The following is a 20,204-nucleotide window of genomic DNA, read 5'->3' as shown; positions in this document are numbered from 1 at the left end:
TCCACTAGATCACTGAGCGGACTTACTGTGTGCGCTGTGGCAGTGCACCACATGCACTGTTGCTTTACATTGAGTCAGGAATATCAATGGTGGGGAAAATGACACAATCAAGCAAATAATCTCAAAAACGGATGCAAAGTTTTGATATTGTCAAAACTACGACAACAAGGTCCAGCAAAACTTTGTCATTACTTTTTTTTTTTTTTACAAAGTAATGAAATAACGAACTGCAGTCTGATTTTTATTGTTAATGTGTTTCTTCCTATTGAGCAGTGAAAATGAATAAAAGGTGTTACATGTCTTTTGCTTTAAGTGTTTACTTACTGGAGGGTTGTTAGTTGTGCTGCAGAGCCACAGCAACAACTAGCTCCTCATTTCTGCGGTTCTGAAGGAGCCTGTGCCGTTCAGCGCTGCTGTTGTTCCTCCTATACTTTGGATGGAATCATTGTTCTAATAATGGTGGGGGGGGGGACCTAAAAATTCATCCTTATTTTTCTTAGAGAAATGGCAGTTACTTCATTCTTTGTTTCTATTGCCTTTTTATATTGATATTGTATACTAAGGTTTGTTTTATGATTTCTTTGGGGGGGTAGGGGGTCATTCTGGACTTTCCCAAGATTGGGGGGTCCAGACACCCACCCTCCCTGCCCCTCTGACCCCCTGAGATTTACGCTCATGTGTTAATTTGGAAGACCCATTTGTGCCCAAGCTCCAACTCCATGGCTGATGTCTTAAGATATGGCTTCAATATTTCCACGTGATGCCCCTTTCTCATAATGTCATCTGTTTTGCAAAGTTTTCCTGCAGCAAAACATTGTTTTCTGGTTTGCTACCTTTCCTATTTTACTCCTCCAAATTGACCAACGCTTACTTTGAACAAACACTTAAACCTCAGTTTGACATGACATGTCTCCAGAATGAATGCCTTTTTCCCCGAAGTGCTTTTGTAAACTGCAAGCTTGGTTCATGTTGTGCATTTGAAGTAATGGCCACTTCCTCTATGATGACTACATTTCCCTAGGGGATAATTACAGTCTCCCACCAGCTTCAACCAGCATCTTTACAAGGTCTTTAGCTTTTGTTCTGGGGTGGATTTCCCACATTTCCCTACGGTTTATACCTGCAATTATTTGAAAAGTTGAACGTGGCACCTGAACGAATGTAAACATTTGAAAGTAAAAAAAAAAAAAGGAAAATATAATCTTCCACTCTTCCTTAGTTCGTTTTAAAATAAGAAGTACTGCATCAATGCTAAACAGTTTCTGAAATATCATCTCAAACTGTTCATCCTAAGAAACTTTATTATTACTGGGGAGAGTGTTTTCACATCAGCGTGAGGTTTAACGCTCTACAGAGTTTATTACACAGACTGTCTGGCACCAGTAACCATGCTGCAACCCAAGTCTCATATGTCGTCTTCCCTTCACATTATATTCTTGCTTTGAACCTCAGCAAGTCATCATCACTGTCTGTAGACTCAATGCGTTGCTGCCATGGGATTGGCCGATTAGCTATTTGTGCTAACAAGCTAGGTGCTTATAATAATGTGTTCATTGAGAGTATGTGAGCATGATAATTACCTTAATATTTTTTTTAATCCATGGGGACAACTGCAGAGATGAATTACTTTTTTCAAGTTGGGAAACCCCTGCCACACAAAAATGGTAGCACACTAAAATGCGACTGCTACGTTAGCGTGCTAAAATGTGCCAGTTCAGGCTAAATATAGATTACAGCTAGGGTTTATGGGTTTATTTTGGCTTATGGGGATTTGAATACATTACCAGCTAAAAACTGTAATCAGTTAGACATTTGTGATTGAAATGACTTAGATACTATCTTTCATGTACGGTGGCCTGTGAGGGACTGGTGAGCTTGTACTCTGACTCTCACCCAATAGAGACAGGCATTGGGTGAGCAATTTTGGACCCAACTCTGAAAGTTAAATAGCACATTTAGAGGTTGCAAATGAAACTGACATTTGGGACAAAAAAGTGCAATAAAAAGACATCAAGTACTGTATAATGTCAATCATATTCAAGCAAGGCCTGAAGCAAGAAAGTTGTTTGTGACATAATTGTTAGGGCTACATTTTAAAGCCTTAAAATGGGTGATGGCAGCATGTTTTTTTTTCTTTTTCTTTTTTTCTTTTAGTCAGGCCGAACTATGCTCAAAGAAACTTTGTTGTCTTTGTAGAAAAGGCCAGTGTTGAGACACCTCTAATTGTGACTCACGATGACACAAAACGTCTCACTCATAGCTTTGCTTGCATTTTAAGCAAAATTATTCATCTTAATTGGACAAAAACTTAAATACAGGTAGGTTAAAGTCTTTAACAACGGCTTTAGTTAGAGGAGCGGAACTAAAACGCTCCTCTAACAGTTCAAATAGACACGACTTCTCATTTTGCTCATCATTTTGCTTACAGTGACACTGGGATTTTTTATGTCATGTTTAAACAGTGACTTTTAGTTAGTTGTTCAGGATGATGTCAGGTCACGTCATGTACGTTATCATGCATGGGAAGCTCACATGGTTACTCATTACAAGGTTATTCAACACTTTAATGGAAAAATAAGGATGTTTTCATGCAAATGCAATGGCGCCATAAAAAAAAAAAGCTAACTTTACAGCCTCTTTTGCTTATTAGGTTTTGCTGCAGCGTTGTGCTTAAAAGGCTTCCCAAGCGGGTGAGTGTTATTGCCACCAGCAATTGATTAGTTATTGGAAATTTTAATGGAACAACGTCCTGCCATCCAAACCCTATGTGGCTGCTTGTTTTGCCAGCAGCCTCCCCGTAACATTAACCACATTTATGGTGATAATTGCCAGACTTCACAGGCGCCCAGCATGGAAGAGGAAGTTGAAACAAGAGAAGGGTTGCAGCAAGGTTTGCCAGCATCCGCCTTCAGGAGCCACCCCTGGAGTCATGTGTGCGATGTTAGCCACGGCATCCAGAGTCACTCCAGTGGAAAAGTTGGAAGCTGAACCATTTGACCACATTTCTTTTCTCTCTTTTTTTTTTAGCCCAGGTAGAACAAAGTAAAATACGAAGCAGACATTCCTGTTGGCCACCTTTTCCTTTTACCACCATCTTCTCTCCAATGATGATGAGAAAGAAGTGGAGGCGAGCGACTCCGCTTCAACAGCTGCATGCTGTTGAAGATTAATCTTCACTGCTCTGTTTGCACAGCCTTTTGTGTCGGGTTATTATTGTATGTAAATCCTCAGAGCAGCACTCTCCAGCACACACGCTTTACAGCCTCATTCTGTTGTCAAGGTTCCTCCTCGTGATATCGGGGAATGCGGAGATTAAATGAGTCTCGAAGGTGTGCGGTTCCCCTATTCCAGCCTTCCATCATTTCCATCTACACTTCTAAGACTGTAAAAAGCATCCTCTGCGACTGTTAATGTGATTAGCAGCACTTTCCTCTTCCAGGTTTGGATTAGTTTTCACATATTGGGTTTCTCCATCTCTTGCAGTCTTTGTCCGGGCTGCGCAATTCATGCAAACTTGAAATGAAGATAAAACAAAACGTGTCAGTTGCCTCTGTCTGTGACAGTAAGTTCGACTGATAACTGGTGCACATGCTGTATTTTTTTTTCTACTCTTCTGCACTGCATTCTTTTTTGATAACATAACAATTCACCAGAAATATCCCATGTAGCATCCCATGGTTTCACACTCTTCCTTGCTTTGTCATTGACAGTCATCAGATATTGTACTTTGAGGCACAGTTACCTTTTCATACATAGTAAGTTGGTTTGGGCAAAAAAGAAAGAAATAATAATAAATAAAGTCATAAATGAATGTAGTCATTTGTTTCAACTATGATTGATACTCACACCTAAAACATCAAAACAACTAATCTCCATGGAAACAAGATTGTAAGCACCATAACGAGTTCTCCGGATTGAGTGGTTTAAAAAATAATACATACAGAGCCTAATGTTTATGGAGCTGTCATCTTTTGAACAATGTTACCATGGAAACCATAAAAGCATCCTGCCAAACGTAAATATTTTTGACAAAGGTAAATCTGCAGAGGTCGCTCAAAGAGGTTGTAAGTAAAGGCTTATTTATTTGTCACATATGTTTGTAATAATTCATACCAATGTTTAATAATTCACTTTGCAATATATGTAGAATTATGTCATCACTTAAATGTGTCAAACAGAAGTAATCCTTGTGTCTCGTGTTTCTCATTTACTTTATCATGACTATTAAGATTGAGGGAAGTTTAAAGAGCATCTGTTTAAATGCATAGTTAGCTTAGCTTAAGAAAACGTCACATTTTAAAACAGCCATTAAAAAAAAAATTCTCTGTGAAATTAGGGAATTTATTTGATTTTGGTAAACCCAGCTGACCTAAAGCAGGAAGTTAAGATTGTCTTAAAATAATATGATAAGAAATCAGGTCGTCTCTTATATGGGGTATAAATATTTGGTTTCAACTATTGACCCTTTGCTACGTCACTTAATCATTCGAGGCGTCATGATGGATGTCGGAAGTGAGGGACAGTATTGAACACAGCAACTGAAATAGTTGCCCAAAGTTGTTTTGACTCTACTTGTTTGAGTCAAGCTGATGTGTCTGTGAACATAACACATTTGGTTGGGGTTTGGTAATTACAAAGGTTTGAAAGAGCTAGCTTCGAAAAACATATGGAGCAGTCATCCTTTGAACGATGTTACCATGGAAACCATAAAAGCATCCTGTCAAACGTAAATATTTTTGACAAAGGTAAATCTACAGAAATCGGATTTAATAATTTTAGGTCATAGATTTTAGATTTATGACAATAAAATTTGACAAAGGTAAATCTGCAGAGGTCGCTCAAAGAGATTGTAAGTAATGGTGACAGTAATGGCTGTAGTATTGTCTAGATATTATCTAGACAACAAAATCTAGATCATAGATTTTAAAAATCTGTGACCATTTCTAAAATGAAATCGACTAAACAGAAGTGATATTAGACTACCGGCTGTATGTTTTTTTTAACAGGCTTCTATCCTTCTACCCTTGCCTCCTCTCTCCTGACATGTTGATCAAATTGCAGTCTTCACATATTGACTTCACACCACATGAGTTATATCACTATGTCAAAAACAGCACTTCCCCTTATACAGGAGAAGCATTAAAAACGTTTTGTCACTGTCACCGCCCTGTCTTTTGTCAGTAAAATAAAATGACAAGTTTGGCTTCTATCCTTGTCTGTTTATGCAGCTGACCGCACAACACTCTATGACCATTTCTAAAATGAAATCGACTAAACAGAAGTGATATTAGACTACCGACTGTATGCTTTTTTTTTTTTAACAGGTTTTAAAGTAGCGGATTAGTTGCGTTGACGTCTGTCATGGCGAAGCCGGCAGATTTCTGAAGAGCATGACATCACGTGCAAAGGATCAATATCTGAAAAGGTTGCCACTGCTGTGCAAATACCATCAATTCACATCTGTCTTACATATTATAAATGTTTGTTTTATCCAGAACTGAAATGGAGAAACTTTGTCTGGAAGAGAAGGCTGGTGTTAGCGACACGGTGGCATCACTGGAAGAGGTTAGTTATTAAGACGTGTGGGAAACAGAGTGCTCCTGTTTGGTTTGTCATAGTGTTTCTGCATTTAGTTTGAATGTTCTGCCTTTGCATGTGTGGGGTTTCCCTGGGTACCCCGGCTTCATACCACACTTCAAAAACAAAACAATTATTTTAATGTGGGTTATCTTAATTGCTGTAAGTATGGTCGTGTGTGCACATGGTTCTTTTTCCTGTGTGTCTCTTTGTTGCCTTGTGACTGGTGACCCTACGTGACCTAGCTAAAACTTTTCATGTTAGCCTACAACAAGGGTCTGCAACCTTTCAGTCCAAAGAAGCATTCTTGCCTTCAATCCAGATAAAAAACCAACACCACCATTTTAGAGTTGCAAATATTACATGACTTGTAATTTTGATGAACATCTAACTATAGAAAATTTGTCGTCATTTTTAAAGAAACGCCATTTCATTTGTATTCTGTCTAGAAGACAGAATATCCTACTAAAAGAGAAGGGATACATTTTCAGTCATGGCATGTAAATATTTGTGGAGAATTCAGTGAAAATATAGGATAGCTTTGGACTCAATGACAAGAAAAACACATAAAAATAGATTACTGGTATTTTTCTTGTCATTCTGTTGTGAAAATTCAAAGCAATTTTCTGTTGAATACTATTAAATGTACTTTTGTGATTTGTGATTATTGACCACCGGCTGGTTTTTCAGCATTTTTAACAATATGATTAAGTGCCGTTGTGAAATATCCAAAGAGCCACTTGTGGGACACAGGTTTCAAACCCCTGGCCTATCTAACAGAAAGACAAATACACAGCTTTGCACTTGAATAAGCCAAACTGGGAGATGTATTCTGATTTTTTAAAAGTTTGCCATAAAGTCAAACTGTTGACTATCAGAGTGTTTGTACGTCATAGTGACACTCTGTTATACTTACTGTACTTCTATTCGTAGAACCAAATCTGCACGACCCCGGGTGAGAAGAGATTCAGAAATTCCTCAACACAGAAACTTCATCAGCGAAACCACACTGGTGAAAAGCCTTACAGCTGCGGTCAGTGTGAGAAGACTTTCAAAGATTCCTCATCGCTGAAAAGTCATCAGCTAATCCACAGCGGTGAAAAGCCTTATAGCTGCGGTCAGTGTGAGAAGAGGTTCAAAGATTCCTCTGGCCTAAAGCGTCATCAGCTAATCCACAGCGGTGAAAAGCCTTATAGCTGCGGTCAGTGTGAGAAGAGGTTCAAAGATTCCTCTGGCCTAAAGCGTCATCAGCTAATCCACAGCGGTGAAAAGCCTTATAGCTGCGGTCAGTGTGAGAAGAGGTTCAAAGATTCCTCTGGCCTAAAGCGTCATCAGCTAATCCACAGCGGTGAAAAGCCTTATAGCTGCGGTCAGTGTGAAAAGAGGTTCAAAGGTTCCTCTGGCCTAAAGAGTCATCAGCGAATCCACAGTGATGAAAAGCCTTATAGCTGCGGTCAGTGTGAGAAGAGGTTCAAAGATTCCTCTGGCCTAAAGCGTCATCAGCTAATCCACAGCGGTGAAAAGCCTTATAGCTGCGGTCAGTGTGAAAAGAGGTTCAAAGATTCCTCTGGCCTAAAGCGTCATCAGCTAATCCACAGCGGTGAAAAGCCTTATAGCTGCGGTCAGTGTGAGAAGAGGTTCAAAGATTTCTCATCGCTGAAAAGTCATCAGCGAATCCACAGCGGTGAAAAGCCTTATAGCTGCGGTCAGTGTGAGAAGAGGTTCAAAGGTTCCTCTGGCCTAAAGAGTCATCAGCGAATCCACAGTGGTGAAAAGCCTTATAGCTGCGGTCAGTGTGAGAAGAGGTTCAAAGATTCCTCTGGCCTAAAGAGTCATCAGCAAAACCACACTGGTGAAAAGCCTTATAGCTGCGGTCAGTGTGAGAAGAGGTTCAAAAATTCCTCTGGCCTAAAGAGTCATCAGCGAATCCACACTGGTGAAAAGCCTTATAGCTGCGGTCAGTGTGAGAAGAGGTTCAAAGGTTCCTCTGGCCTAAAGAGTCATCAGCGAATCCACACTGGTGAAAAGCCTTACAGCTGCGGTCAGTGTGAGAAGACGTTCAAAGATTCCTCATCGCTGTAAAGTCATCAGCTAATCCACAGTGGTGAAAAGCCTTATAGCTGCGGTCAGTGTGAGAAGAGGTTCAAAGGTTCCCCTGGCCTAAAGAGTCATCAGCGAATCCACACTGGTGAAAAGCCTTATAGCTGCGGTCAGTGTGAGAAGAGGTTCAAAGATTCCTCTGGCCTAAAGAGTCATCAGCAAAACCACACTGGTGAAATGCCTTATAGCTGCAGTCAGTGTGAGAAGAGGTTCAAAGATTCCTATGGCCTAAAGAGTCATCAGCGAATCCACACTGGTGAAAAGCCTTATAGCTGCGGTCAGTGTGAGAAGAGGTTCAAAGATTCCTATGGCCTAAAGAGTCATCAGCGAATCCATGCTAGTGAAAAGCCTTATGGCTGCGGTCAGTGTGAGAAGAGGTTCAAACATTCCTCTGTCCTAAAGATTCATCAGCGAATCCACAGTGGTGAAAAGCCTTATAGCTGCGGTCAGTGTGAGAAGAGGTTCAAAGGTTCATCTGGCCTAAAGCATCATCAGCGAATCCACACTGGTGAAAAGCCTTACAAATGCAGTTAGTGGGAGAAGAGGTTCAGATTTGCTTCCAGACTGAAGGCCCCTCAGCGAATCCACACAGGAGAAAAAGCCTGATCCACATAAAAAACAGAAACATCTGGAACTGTGAGGAAACTTCTTTCTCTCCTCCGGCCTTCCATCACTACAGAGACAACAGTCAATGCTGTCTGTAACATTTATATCAAAAATAATAACAAGCATGCAAATAAATTGTCATGTCGTCTGTATTTCCGGAGAAAAAACACAGACTCAGCTCTAAAAACGAGCCAGTCTGTAAGAACCTTAGTTTCTTTTATGTATGCTTTAATTTTTACCAAATCTTTGAAAAAAAAAACCCCTCCAAAACAAAACAAAGCACAGAAACAAAAAAGTGACCAACAGTCTGTATAGTTCTAATAATATTTATTATTCATTCAGTTTTATCTACAGTCTTGCGTGTGCCACGTTGGAGTGGCGTCCATTTTCCTCACTTTTTGTTTCAATCAAAGATTATTTGTCATTTTTTCCATTATTCAGATTCTTTCCACAATCCTGATTCAATCATCTTAACCACATTTTTGTTATTGCCCTTTTGCTTTTACTCATCATTACCTTTGACATAAGCAAATCTTCTTTACTCAACATTGTCATATTTCCCGAATCCCATCATATTTCAAGAATGTGGGATTGTATAGCCCAGAATTTCAATCAATGTTGATTCAACTTGCTCCCAATATCCAGGTATTTTTGTTCAGCTCCAAAAAATATGTGACTGATTGGGTTCACATACTCCCCCCGCCTCCCCTGGCGTTCTTGTAATGCAGAAGTCTGTTTACTTTTGATTTGAGAAACCTTGTTCAAGTCTTCCAGCAAAATGAACAAATGAGTTTATTATGCTTTCCTGCATTTCTCACGTTTGGGATAATTCTTCAACTGTTATTTTAAGTTTTGTTTCCCATTTCTTCTTTAGATACAATATTGTTTTCTCTCTGCATTATGCCAGAGAGCTGAGATGATTTTTACTCATGTTTCTTGTAAATATGAATCTATCTCTACTCCAATGGGACTGTTGTTTATGTCAAGTAACTTTTGGTTAGTTAGTTTTTTTTTTTGTGCGTGTGTAGTCATCTCTTAACAGTTTTATTGACCACGGTATGGTCAATATATTTAACTACCGATTGGGATCAATAAAGTATTTTTGAATTTGAATGACTATATTTGATTGATGAGCAAACTGTTGAGCTGAAGGCCGATATTTAGAGCAAGTTTTACATGTCTCAGAAATGCTAAAGGATGATTGTCCCTATGCCACAGTGAACCGCAGAAATTCACTAAGCTAGACTTGGCACAGAGTGCAATATATCATAAAATATACATACACAGGCTAATTTCAGTCAATCTTTTGTTTTACAAACACTTTATGTGATGGCTCTGTATATGAGCTTCACCTTTTGAATCCAACAACTAAAGCTAGTGAACTTTTTGGTGAAATTCTAAGTCGACATTGTTGCTAAAGAAACCACGACTGTCTTTTTCCACTTCTGGTCAGTTACGGAAACATCCAAGCGCCATGTTTGCAACTGTTGTCTGTTGCCAATGAAATAGTGGAGGCAACAAAAGCAGAAGTCACTGTTTTTATACCCTACAAAGGAGAAACAGTTAAGGTGTTGCAGACTTATTAGCAAGCCAATGAGGAAGAGTTACTAAATGTTAAAAATATAACACAAAAATCAGACATTTGCTGTTTATACTCCCCCTAAAAATCATCAGGTCAGTAGATATTGTGCATTTGTTGATCTGCATTTTGGCAGTGGGAAAAAAGTTGATATGTTTTCTTCAAATGCAACAAGTTAATTGAGCCACTTTGTCAAATCTCAACTGACTCCACACGTCGACATTTGTGACGTAAAAACAAGGATATTAACAGCCGTCTCTCTAGAAATCCTTTGGATTATAGATTTACTCAAATGGTTTTCATGGACACTTGGGGGCTCTTGTAGCTTTACTTCCAAAAAAAAATTAATTTTAGAGGACTTCATGATTCTCTGATGCAATAGTTCATAAAAAAAGAGTCTCAACCAAGGATTAAGTCCATACACTGCACGGTACATGGACATACATTTTAGTAAGCTAATTTTTATGTAATGAAAGTCTTTTTCAGCAACTCTTTTCCCTTCCACTCAACTTTACGTTTATGTATTTGGACACAGTACTCTTTAAAGACAGCTTCTTATTTGTCAAGACGTTTTGTGGTTTACCCTCCTTGTACAAGGTCTCAGCGACTGTCTAAGTCAGTAATTTTTCCAAAATCATGTCGACCATGCATCCACAGAAGAACATTTATTAAAAATAAGATAAGATAAGATTTATTTGTCAGTGTCATCAACAGATTACAACGAGATTGAGATTTGCTCGACTCAAGTTAAGGTTAATCTTTTTTTATATATATATATACATAGCCTAATATTTCCAATTTTCTATGAAACTTATTTTGTCATTTCGTTAGTTGCAAGACACACAAGTTGCCATAATCTTGTGTATCAAATATGTCTTCCACTTTTTGAATTGCACTACATAATGAAATCCCTAAGATGCACTTTGAATAGTGTTCAGCTAAGTGAAAGTGGCTCTGTGCTTGGCTTGCTCAGTGATGAATTGCTCAGCACTGTAAATAAGCTCTCTGAGCTGCTGGAATATTTGCCTGCACTCAAGCTCTTTTGTGATTCCTTATTAATAAAACTAGCAGCAATACAACCTAATTTAAAAAAAAACCAACAAACAAAAAAAAAAACCCCAAAGTTGTCTTTACCCCACTTTTGAAGCTTACGAGGTGTGAAGTCATGCTATTTCTTGTGCTGCACTGTCACAGTACTGTTCAGTGAGCCCGTGTGGCAAGCGGAAGAGGTGAACAGGGTGAGGGGGAGGGAAGAGAAACAAACAGAGAGAGAGAGAGAGAGAAAGGAAGGGCGCAGGACGCACTCCATCTACAGTCTCGCTTCAGCCTCGCCACGCCGGACCCCGTCATCCGCGGAGCGCCCGCCACGCATCTCCCAGGAGCTTTCCGCCGCGCGCTTCCCTTTACTCTCCTCGTCGGGTTTTACGCTGGGACGCATCCGGCATGGGTCCGGTCTGCTGAAAGGCGCGAGAGGTGTTGCCGAACCGTTAGCAGTTTGAGTCTATAGACGCGCGCGCGCGGACGCACACACACACACGCGGAGAGACCCGTGAGAACTCGCTCTCCGGCCGAAGACAGAATAATGATGGAGTATTGGAGGCAGTGCGCGCTGTGGCTGATCAACTGCAAGGTGCTCCCTACTAACCACAGGGTGACATGGGAGTCAGCGCAGGTATTTGACTTGGCTCAGACCCTCCGGGATGGAGTCCTCCTGTGCCATCTGCTCAACAACCTGAAGCCCCAGTGCATCAACCTGAAGGAGATCAACCTCCGGCCGCAAATGTCACAGGTAAAAAAAATAAAATGAAATAAAAAGAAAGACACGTTACCCCCCGCCGCCCCCGTCTTCTCCTTACCTCCCCGACTCCCGTTTCTCCGCTGTAGCCACTATGAAGGCAACATGGCCAGACTCCATAGGGATCATGCTCATTTATACATTTTGTCCAGTTTTACCAATTTTTACCGCAAGGCAACATTATAGTTCGAGTTAATTGGTGTTTAAGTGATTTGTTTATAGAGTCCGGCTCACGAATTCCTACGGATTTACAAACGTTTTTATTTCTACTCACACTTTTACAGATTCTTACAGCGTGCGGTCTGTTGCCGGAAAACATCTGAAAATAGCCGCCTGTGAGCTACCTAGGAGGGGTTTTTCGGATTAATTCCACATAATTTTGGCGTGCAAATCCATTCCCGAAGGAAGGACTGTCGCTTAAACATTACTGCAAGCAAGTAGTAGCCGTTTTTTCACTTTGCTGTCGCTTACAGTAAGTGCAAAACCATGAACTTGAGAAAAATTGCATGGAGTACGGTGTGAGCTTTATCAAACTCATATTCTCAAAGTTAGCATACAAACAACGTCCAAGTGAAACACTCAAATTTCCCTTCTTGTTTTTAAATGATTATTATTTTTATTTAACTTGATGTGTTTAAAGTCACTAGCAGAGAGATGACATGCTTTTACGAAACAGCAAGAAACTGAGTGAACCGGTGCCTCCAAAGAGGGAACAGGGGACAACACCCCTATAGACTCCCCACAGATTTCTTGCTGTAACCAAGATGAAAAAAAGTTTATTAGCATGAATGATGAAACCGAAGTGGACAAACTGTAGCGAGCTGCAAATATTATTAATATTGCTTTATTATGACTCCTGAAATTGACTTGATTGTGGTGTGCCATCTCTGACCACTCCTTATAAAATCAGCTGGAGTAAATTATTTTAAAACTATTTTTGATTGTTGATAGATAGATAGATAGATAGATAGATAGATAGATAGATAGATAGATAGATAGATAGATAGATAGATAGATAGATAGATAGATAGATAGATAGATAGATAGATAGATAGAGTGAGTCATTGCCACGTGGCCCTGTTTGTCAGATACCATCTGCCTCAATATCAGGACAGCCGGAGCCGGGACCTGATTAATATTCGTCTTTCTAACGGTGAATCTGTCCGTCTGGCTCAGTGACAGCACGCAGTGTCATAGACACTCACCTACTGAGCCTGCAGACCTGCTCTAAGAGTATTACCCAGTAGAGGAGGAATACACCCCACACACTGACCGCAGTGTGTTGCCTTGTACCGTGCAAGGTTCAAATTTTATTCAAAGCAGCTAATCAAATCATGAATGCAGTATTGTGATGTATCTCATGCGGGATCAAACGGGACATCTGGCTTGCTTCCTGGAAAGAAGCGCATTAACCTCGGTGGCACGGTCATTCACAATCAAATTGCGTGGCTGCTGTTTGACTGCAGCGTGCGGGATGAGTGGGCAATTTAAGATTGCACGGAGGTTTTAAGTGTCTGTGTCCATCTGAGAATGTTTACTCGGGAGATTTCAGTCAAAACCAGATTGGAGTCTATTAAGCCCATTTGGTGGTAATGTAAAAGGTATTATAGAGACAATGTCTGTGCCAGTAAAGAGGCATACAGTGTTTCGTGTCAACCATAACATCAGGAAATGCAGTAGAGTTTTCATCCGTGGTGTGGTTTATGAACAAGGCCTATCTAGACCCAGAATGGGTTATTTATAGATGCAGACAGAGTTTGTTTCACTCATGGCAGGGTGGTATAGACTTATTATAATCTCTTACCTGCCGTAGTCAGTGTTCTTTGTATCTTCATGTGGTATTAATTCAGATTATCTAAGGTTGCAGCTAGTCCACAAGTGGTCAAACAAACTGGACGTCTACCTTTTTAAAACAACTCCAATCTTAAAAACAGGGATTAGTTTTTACGGAGAATGAAGGTAGGAGGTGGTCTGCCCTCCTGAGTGAAACTGGTACTGAAAATGGAACGTAAAGCTTTTCCTTTAGCTTTTCTAGACTATTTCTTCCCGTCAGTCAATTTTAGACCACCGGAAAACTTGCTAAATTCCCTTGAAGTCGTGCCACAACTGCATGGAGATTTGTTTGTGGATTCAGCAGCAGAGTTGAGTCTGTGGGTTGTGTCCGTGAAAAACTTGCCAAATCCTGTCTGACAGTGGTAAACAGCTTCAGGTGAAAACAGGTGAAGGTTTGGCACAGTCTCTCCTTCATTGGGAAAACAAGACCTGTCTTTGCTGGAGGCAATCCCTTTGCAGAGACATACAGTATCAAAATGAAATTTTGCAGCTCGTGGCAATCTCAAATCGCCAGTCTTGGGGAGCATTACTCTATTCCTCAGGATGTTCATGTGCATCTATCTATAGCGATGTTTAGCAGTGGCTATATCTACAGCCTTTTGGGAGACCTCACCTCAACGTTAGTGAGCACTTGTCAAATCAATCTGGAGTGTGCTGTTAAAGCTAGAATGACCGGCACCATCACATCGGCTGACTTGCAGCAAAGGCTGGTTGAAGAATGGGTTGCTATCCCACAGAAGGGTTTGACCAAGCCTGTCTCCAGAACCAGGAGGAGCAGTGTGCAGTTCTCCCACACACAACTAAGGCAGTTGCTCTTTGTTAATCGAAAAGTTTTGTTTCTTCAGACTTTAATCTTCTAAACCAATGAAGAACACCAAGCAAGAGTCAACAGTAAAATAAGTTGCCTGGTATTGACATTTAGAGGATTTAGCAAAGTTTCAAGTTTCCAATGTCATAATATTAATTCACAAAAAGTATTTTTACAACAAAGAAATAATCAAGCACAATTGTCTTGCTATTTACAAAGTTTATTTTTCATTTCTGCACGATACTTCTTATGTCGGACATTGCTTTTACCGGAAATGCTTCACATGTTCCACTCTCAGCACACGTTTCACTCAGGAAGATCGCTGGTGGTGCACAGCCTCTGACCTCCAGTTCCAGTGTAAATAATCCTTGCTTTATGCGTAAATAGCCACTCAATGGAAACTCTGTAATGGTTTGTTCAAGTGTAGAAGAATAAATAATGTTTTTACAAACTTGCATAAGATTGGACGGTACAAGTCCGCTTTGAATTTTGGGCACCCCCATGCTAGCTGTTAGCCAAAGAGCTATAGCTACTCTATGTATGATATTAATTGTTCACTAAAAACAATTCAATTATTCCTTTATTGAGAACATGAAGGAGCTACAGTTTGAGCAGAAGGCCCAAGAACTTTTTAAGAGATTTAAAAATAGGATATACAAGTTTTTGCTGCAGGTGATGCTACTAGACTTTTTTTTTTTTTGCTAGCTGTAGTGTACAGATCAGACAGTATGTCATAGCAGTCCTTATTTATAAATTCCAGGATTACTTTAGAGGATTTTTCATAAGATTTCATATCCTTCCTCAAGCCAAATGTGTATCAGTAGCTCAGCATAGTTAGGGTTTGCTTTTGTTTTATCTTCTTTCACATACTGACACACTGCCTTTGTGGTACCGACTCCTCCAGTGAGCAAATCATTGTGGGGTGGGGGGAGAGAAATTGATGTCAAGAGCCACAGCCCCCCACCCCCTTACAAAATAAGTTCGATTTACATAACTGGGGGAGGAGTTCCTTCCCTTTCATCCTGCATAATGCATGAGGGCTGTGGCAGCTACTTTATCATTGGCCGATAATAACACATGGGACGCTACCGTGGCCTCACCAGTGGGAGTCGTGAGATGGAGAAGACAAAAGGCCGTGAAAAAAAAAAGAAAAAAGAAGAGTGTGTCTGGCCCTCCACTGAGGCACCTCAGAGGACTTAAAGGGACCTGGAGGGGGTTTTGTGTGCTTCGCTGGGGTGGGCTGCTTAATTAAAGTACAATGCATATGAAGCTCTGGAGACTTCACATGTGGAGTGCTGGAATCGGGATGCGCTGCTTCTCATTCGTGGTGCGTTGATTGGGTTTAAAACAGGGGTGCCCAAAGTTGGTCCTCAAGGGCCAGCATCCTGCATGTTTTAGTTCTCTCCCTGGTGGTAGTAACAACCTTTTCAGCATTACTTAAGTCTACCAATGAAATGATCTTTTTCAACATTTTGTCATGCAAAAACCATTGAACTGTGATGTCGCTTTTTGTCACCGTCTGTGATAGGCCGGAGCGCATTATTAGGTGCATTTTTATTGACCATAGAATTTTTATGACAATAAATTTGCTTAATGGAAACACTGCACTGTGATAGACTAGTGACCTGTCCAGGGTGAGCCCCGCCTCTTGCCTGAAACGTTCGCTGGAGATAGGCACCAGCACCCCTCCCGACCCCACTAGGGATAAAGGTGTAGAGAAAATGGATGGATGGATGGAGACACTGCAATTTTGAAAAAGATAAAAACCCCTCAGATTTTTAGTTTAAAATATCTTTGCGCTTTTTCGGCTGAAAAGCTACAGATACGGTACCAATACTGTAGTTTTTCAGCTGGATCGAAATCGCAGAAATGGAATAGAGATGGGTTTTTTCTGCATTACGCAATTGACGGGGGCGACATCCGGATGTTACTACTCGCAAAAACCACGAAGAAGACGACAGGAAGTTGTATTTTGTCTTCATTTTTTTTTTTTTTTTTAATTTTTGCAGATAAGGCTACCAGAGCTCTCACAGCATCACACAGTTCATAAAAAGTTGTGTGTCACTTGAACGTGTTGAATCCATAGCTCTTCTGTGAAATCGTCTACTACAATTTCCCCCAAACTATAAGAGGCTTGTCTCTCCAGCCCCTGAATTTGACGCCAACATCCTCTGATTGTCTGATAGATGTTGAATGGTGGCGTCATCGCTGGATTATCAGTGTGGTCCCATGTGACTGTTTGCATCTGCTGCCACCATAATTTTTAATGGCTCATCACGTGAACAAGCCTATTCACGTGTGATTTTCATTTCATTTCTTATTTAAAGGAAACCGCAATTGCGAAATTGTGTCTTTTCGACATTAGCAGAAAATAGACAAAGATTTGCGCACTACGCTACTACAGTAAAGCGGAAAGAAAATGACGAATGGCTTTTTTACAAATACAAAACAAAAGTGGAGAGTGTGGCACGCATTTCTTTGAGCTAACGCATTTCACTGCAGATGTGGCTGTACGGTGAAGGTAGCTGAACTTCGACTGAACCTCAAACATGATTTTCTCTAACATTGTCCTGTTTCTAAGTGTAGCAATTAACCAATTAACTCTGACCAGCTTTCTGCTTCCTGCAAAAGAAAAGCATGCCCACAGCACCACGCAGCCACTGTCGTGTGTAGAGCTATTTGCAGACTGAGTTAGTTTCCCTCCACACATGTCAATTGGATAATGAATACTGTAGGAAGTATTGAACATGCTCTTCCTCTTGTTAGAAATACATAACATGCTTAATTGCTGACTGAACTCCACGTGCTTTGCGTATGCAAATTCCAGACATTGTTTCAACACTTGTTGCTTGCAAGACAGAGCTCAAAGTTCCAGTTTAAACAAACAAACAAAAAAAACCTCATCCAGCCTCTTTTGATCAGAAGTTTATGGCGCTGTTATGAGCCCAATTACAAAGTCTAGACAAAGCCCGACCACAGCGTGCGCAAGCCCTTGCTTCGCCGGCAGCGAAAAGCGCCACATAATCAGCAGTTGCTTTCTGTCTCAGCTGAGTCGAAAACAGAGGTTTAGCTTTTAGAGGAACTGGGGGAATGCTTGTCATGGTGCAACTAGCAGACCGCATGGTGAACAAGGCACACGTGCTGGGTTTCTTTTTTCGTTTTTGCAGGAAAGGGAACGTTACTTGCGTGCGTGTAAGTCATAGCAGTGTACAAAGTCTCTTTTCAAATAAAGCGATTCTTATAAAGCAGCCATAAAGTAGAGCTACAAAGGAGCTCTTTGGGTGACTTTGGAATTGAAAACTTTCAATTGGAGCCCTGTTTCTCCTCAGTGTTACCTAGTTTTTCCATGACACAGGAAAAAGGGGGAAAGCGCAGCAGCAATCCCCCCCCCCCCGGCCCCCGTCGTCCAAGCCCCTCGAACGGTGCAGCCTCGAGGTTCAACAAGATCAGGAAATCAGGAAATGGAATACAGGAAGGAAGTGAAACTAAAACATACCCTCGATCAAATTAAGACCAAAAACGTCAGGCACAATGAAAAGAAAAAGAACATAAAAACACTCCTCACTATTCTCAGGCACCAAAAAGAAAAAAGAAAAAAAAAAATTTGCTCTTTGCTCTATCGAGTCAACCGCGATGATTTCGAAGTGAAAGTGAGAGAAAGCGTCTGAGTTAGAGTCGGGTGTCAAACAAACTCCTGGCAACACATTGTGTTTAGGATAGCAACAAATGACACAAGCATTGGAATTCCAAATTTCAACACAGATGTGACTTGAGAACCTCAACAAAACCGAACTCATTCATAGCTGCACTACAAATGCAACTTTCCTTTAGTCCACCAGAGTCTACTCTGTGAATTAATCCATAATTCATACATTTTTTTTTGGTTTGTTTTCCGCCGAACTGTGTCGCTGCAAATTCATGATTTCAGCTGAGCCCTAACTTGACTCTTGAAGGCCGAAGCGGCTGTATCCCAAATGCTCTGCGTAACGCAGCTTCGTGCGTTTAATTTATTGAACTGAGACAAAGATTTTTGCGATGTGAAAGCGAGAAGAGAAAAGCCGGTTTCACAGAGCGTACACGGCGAGCATCAAAGCCTCCGAGACGCGCTCGTCATTCTCCTGCAGCAGAGGCACAAAAGTTAGAGTGGGAGGATGAGAAAGACAAAGAGGAGATGACTTAATTTGCTTTTTGGGTTTAGTAGAAGAAGGAAAGCCCTATAAGGATCTATAAGCCAGAGTGGGCTCTGCACTACACATTCTGATTACCATGTTTTTTAGATTTTTTTTTAAAAGACTCAGTGTTTTAAAATATTAAATTTGTGGTATTAATTAAGTATTAAAATACACTTATGGTGGAATAAAGAGGATTTTTCAGGTGCATATTATCATTATATTTAGTACTTAGTTTGGCATACTGATCAAAATTTTAAGACAAGTTGAAAAGGGCAAGAGTTTCGCACTGTGGGATATTAAGAAAGTCGTGAGTACAACTTCAAAATGCAAAAAGGAGAAATGGGACGGAGACAAAAAAAAAATTGAGTAAGCAATTCATTGCACACAACTAAACTGCAAATAAGATGTTGAGCTGGTCAAAAGTTTAAGACCACAGCATTTAAAAGCCAAAATCTTCACAAAAATGTGGATTCTGTGTCGTTTTCATAGTGACATTGAATCGTTTTACCTTCTTTTCTTACATTAGAGATTCAGTTATTTTTCAGTGATAGCCATAGATATTTCTTGTTGCTGACTCGTCACAAATGGGTGAAGTGACAGTAAATAAATATAAATACAGTAAATAAACAAAATTTTTATTTTGTTAGAAATAGGCCGATTTGCAAAAAAAGTAAAGAGTAGGCTTGGACTTTCGTAGCACTAAATTTATTAGATTGTTATGTTGATCTGCTTAGTGTGTCAGTTCTGCTTCTGCTCATTCTTCCTTCGTGTGACCTGTCACTGTTCTACAAGGAAAGACTGGAGAAACCGATTCCAGTTTGGTGCTCCGTTTCTGATCTTTGTTTTAAAAAAAAATGACAAAAGTTTTAAAGCAAAAAATAATAACAGCGCAATATTTTAAGTTGTGTTCAACAGCTTATATTAGCGATTGGCTCAGTGAGCATGGCTAACATTACAAAAGTAGCACTGTCGTTGTGGAGATCATGTGGAATGTTAAAATTTCACATTATTTCAGACAGTGTCTGCGTTTTCTTTACAAATGTGCGCAAATCTTTGTCGATATTGTGATAATGTCAAAGAAACACAATTTTGCAATTGTTTCCATGAAATAAGAAATGAAATTGAAATCATAAGTGAAGGAGTGATTGTTCTCCGTTGGTTTGCTCCAGTGGCAACCTTCGGTTGTTGATCACGTGACTCGTGTGATGCGGAGGAAAAAAACAAACAATTTCCATAGCAGTTTTGTGATCCGGCGACAAAAAATTGTATTGAAAAATTAGGGGTTTTTTTGATTACCGTATTTCCATTGAGCAGATTTATTTTCCAAATATCAAATTGCGGAATTATGCAGTCAATGGAAACGCAGCTAATGGGAAAAATTTTAGTGAGTGTTGTAAAGTGTCAGCATGCTGTTAGTGTCATGAATTACGGTGCGGTGTTGGTGGTGAGGCAGACGCAGCGGACCCAGGTATGATGAATGATGAATTTTAATAATAAATAAGTCTAACAACGAGCAGCAGGCACATGGACAAACTGACGACAACAAGGCTAGACATTGACGTTGACGAAACATTGACGAGGACCCGACGAGGAACAAGGAACACAGGTGGAGTTAAATACACGGGAGGGTAATCACAGAACGAGACACACCTGGGAACAATCAAGGGGAGGACAGGACAACGAAGAGACTCAAGGACACAAAAAACTCTAACTAAACACGGAAAAACACAGATC

At 40.3% G+C, this 20,204-nt stretch overlaps 1 protein-coding gene and 1 pseudogene across 3 annotated transcripts in view; both read left to right on the top strand.

Moving 5' to 3' along the window:
* Positions 1-5,502: 5,502 nt before the first annotated feature.
* LOC116712255 (zinc finger protein 658B-like) lies at positions 5,503-8,211 on the top strand (annotated as a pseudogene).
* A 2,950-nt stretch (positions 8,212-11,161) lies between these two features.
* The window catches only part of vav3 (vav guanine nucleotide exchange factor 3), a 100,267-nt gene continuing 91,224 nt past the window's right edge, over positions 11,162-20,204 (top strand). For 2 of the 3 annotated variants that reach the window (XM_032551109.1, XM_032551108.1), the window contains exon 1: positions 11,162-11,651. In XM_032551109.1, the coding sequence (XP_032407000.1) occupies positions 11,445-11,651 (207 nt within the window). In that variant the 5' untranslated portion in view covers positions 11,162-11,444. The remainder of the gene's footprint in view (positions 11,652-20,204) is intronic. The other variant, XM_032551110.1, reaches the window with a different exon arrangement.

The sequence above is a fragment of the Xiphophorus hellerii genome, chromosome 21 (genome assembly GCF_003331165.1).
Source record: "Xiphophorus hellerii strain 12219 chromosome 21, Xiphophorus_hellerii-4.1, whole genome shotgun sequence".
Classification (NCBI taxonomy): domain Eukaryota; kingdom Metazoa; phylum Chordata; class Actinopteri; order Cyprinodontiformes; family Poeciliidae; genus Xiphophorus; species Xiphophorus hellerii.
Note: the sequence above shows the minus strand (reverse complement) of the source record. Positions and strands in the feature narration are given on the sequence as shown.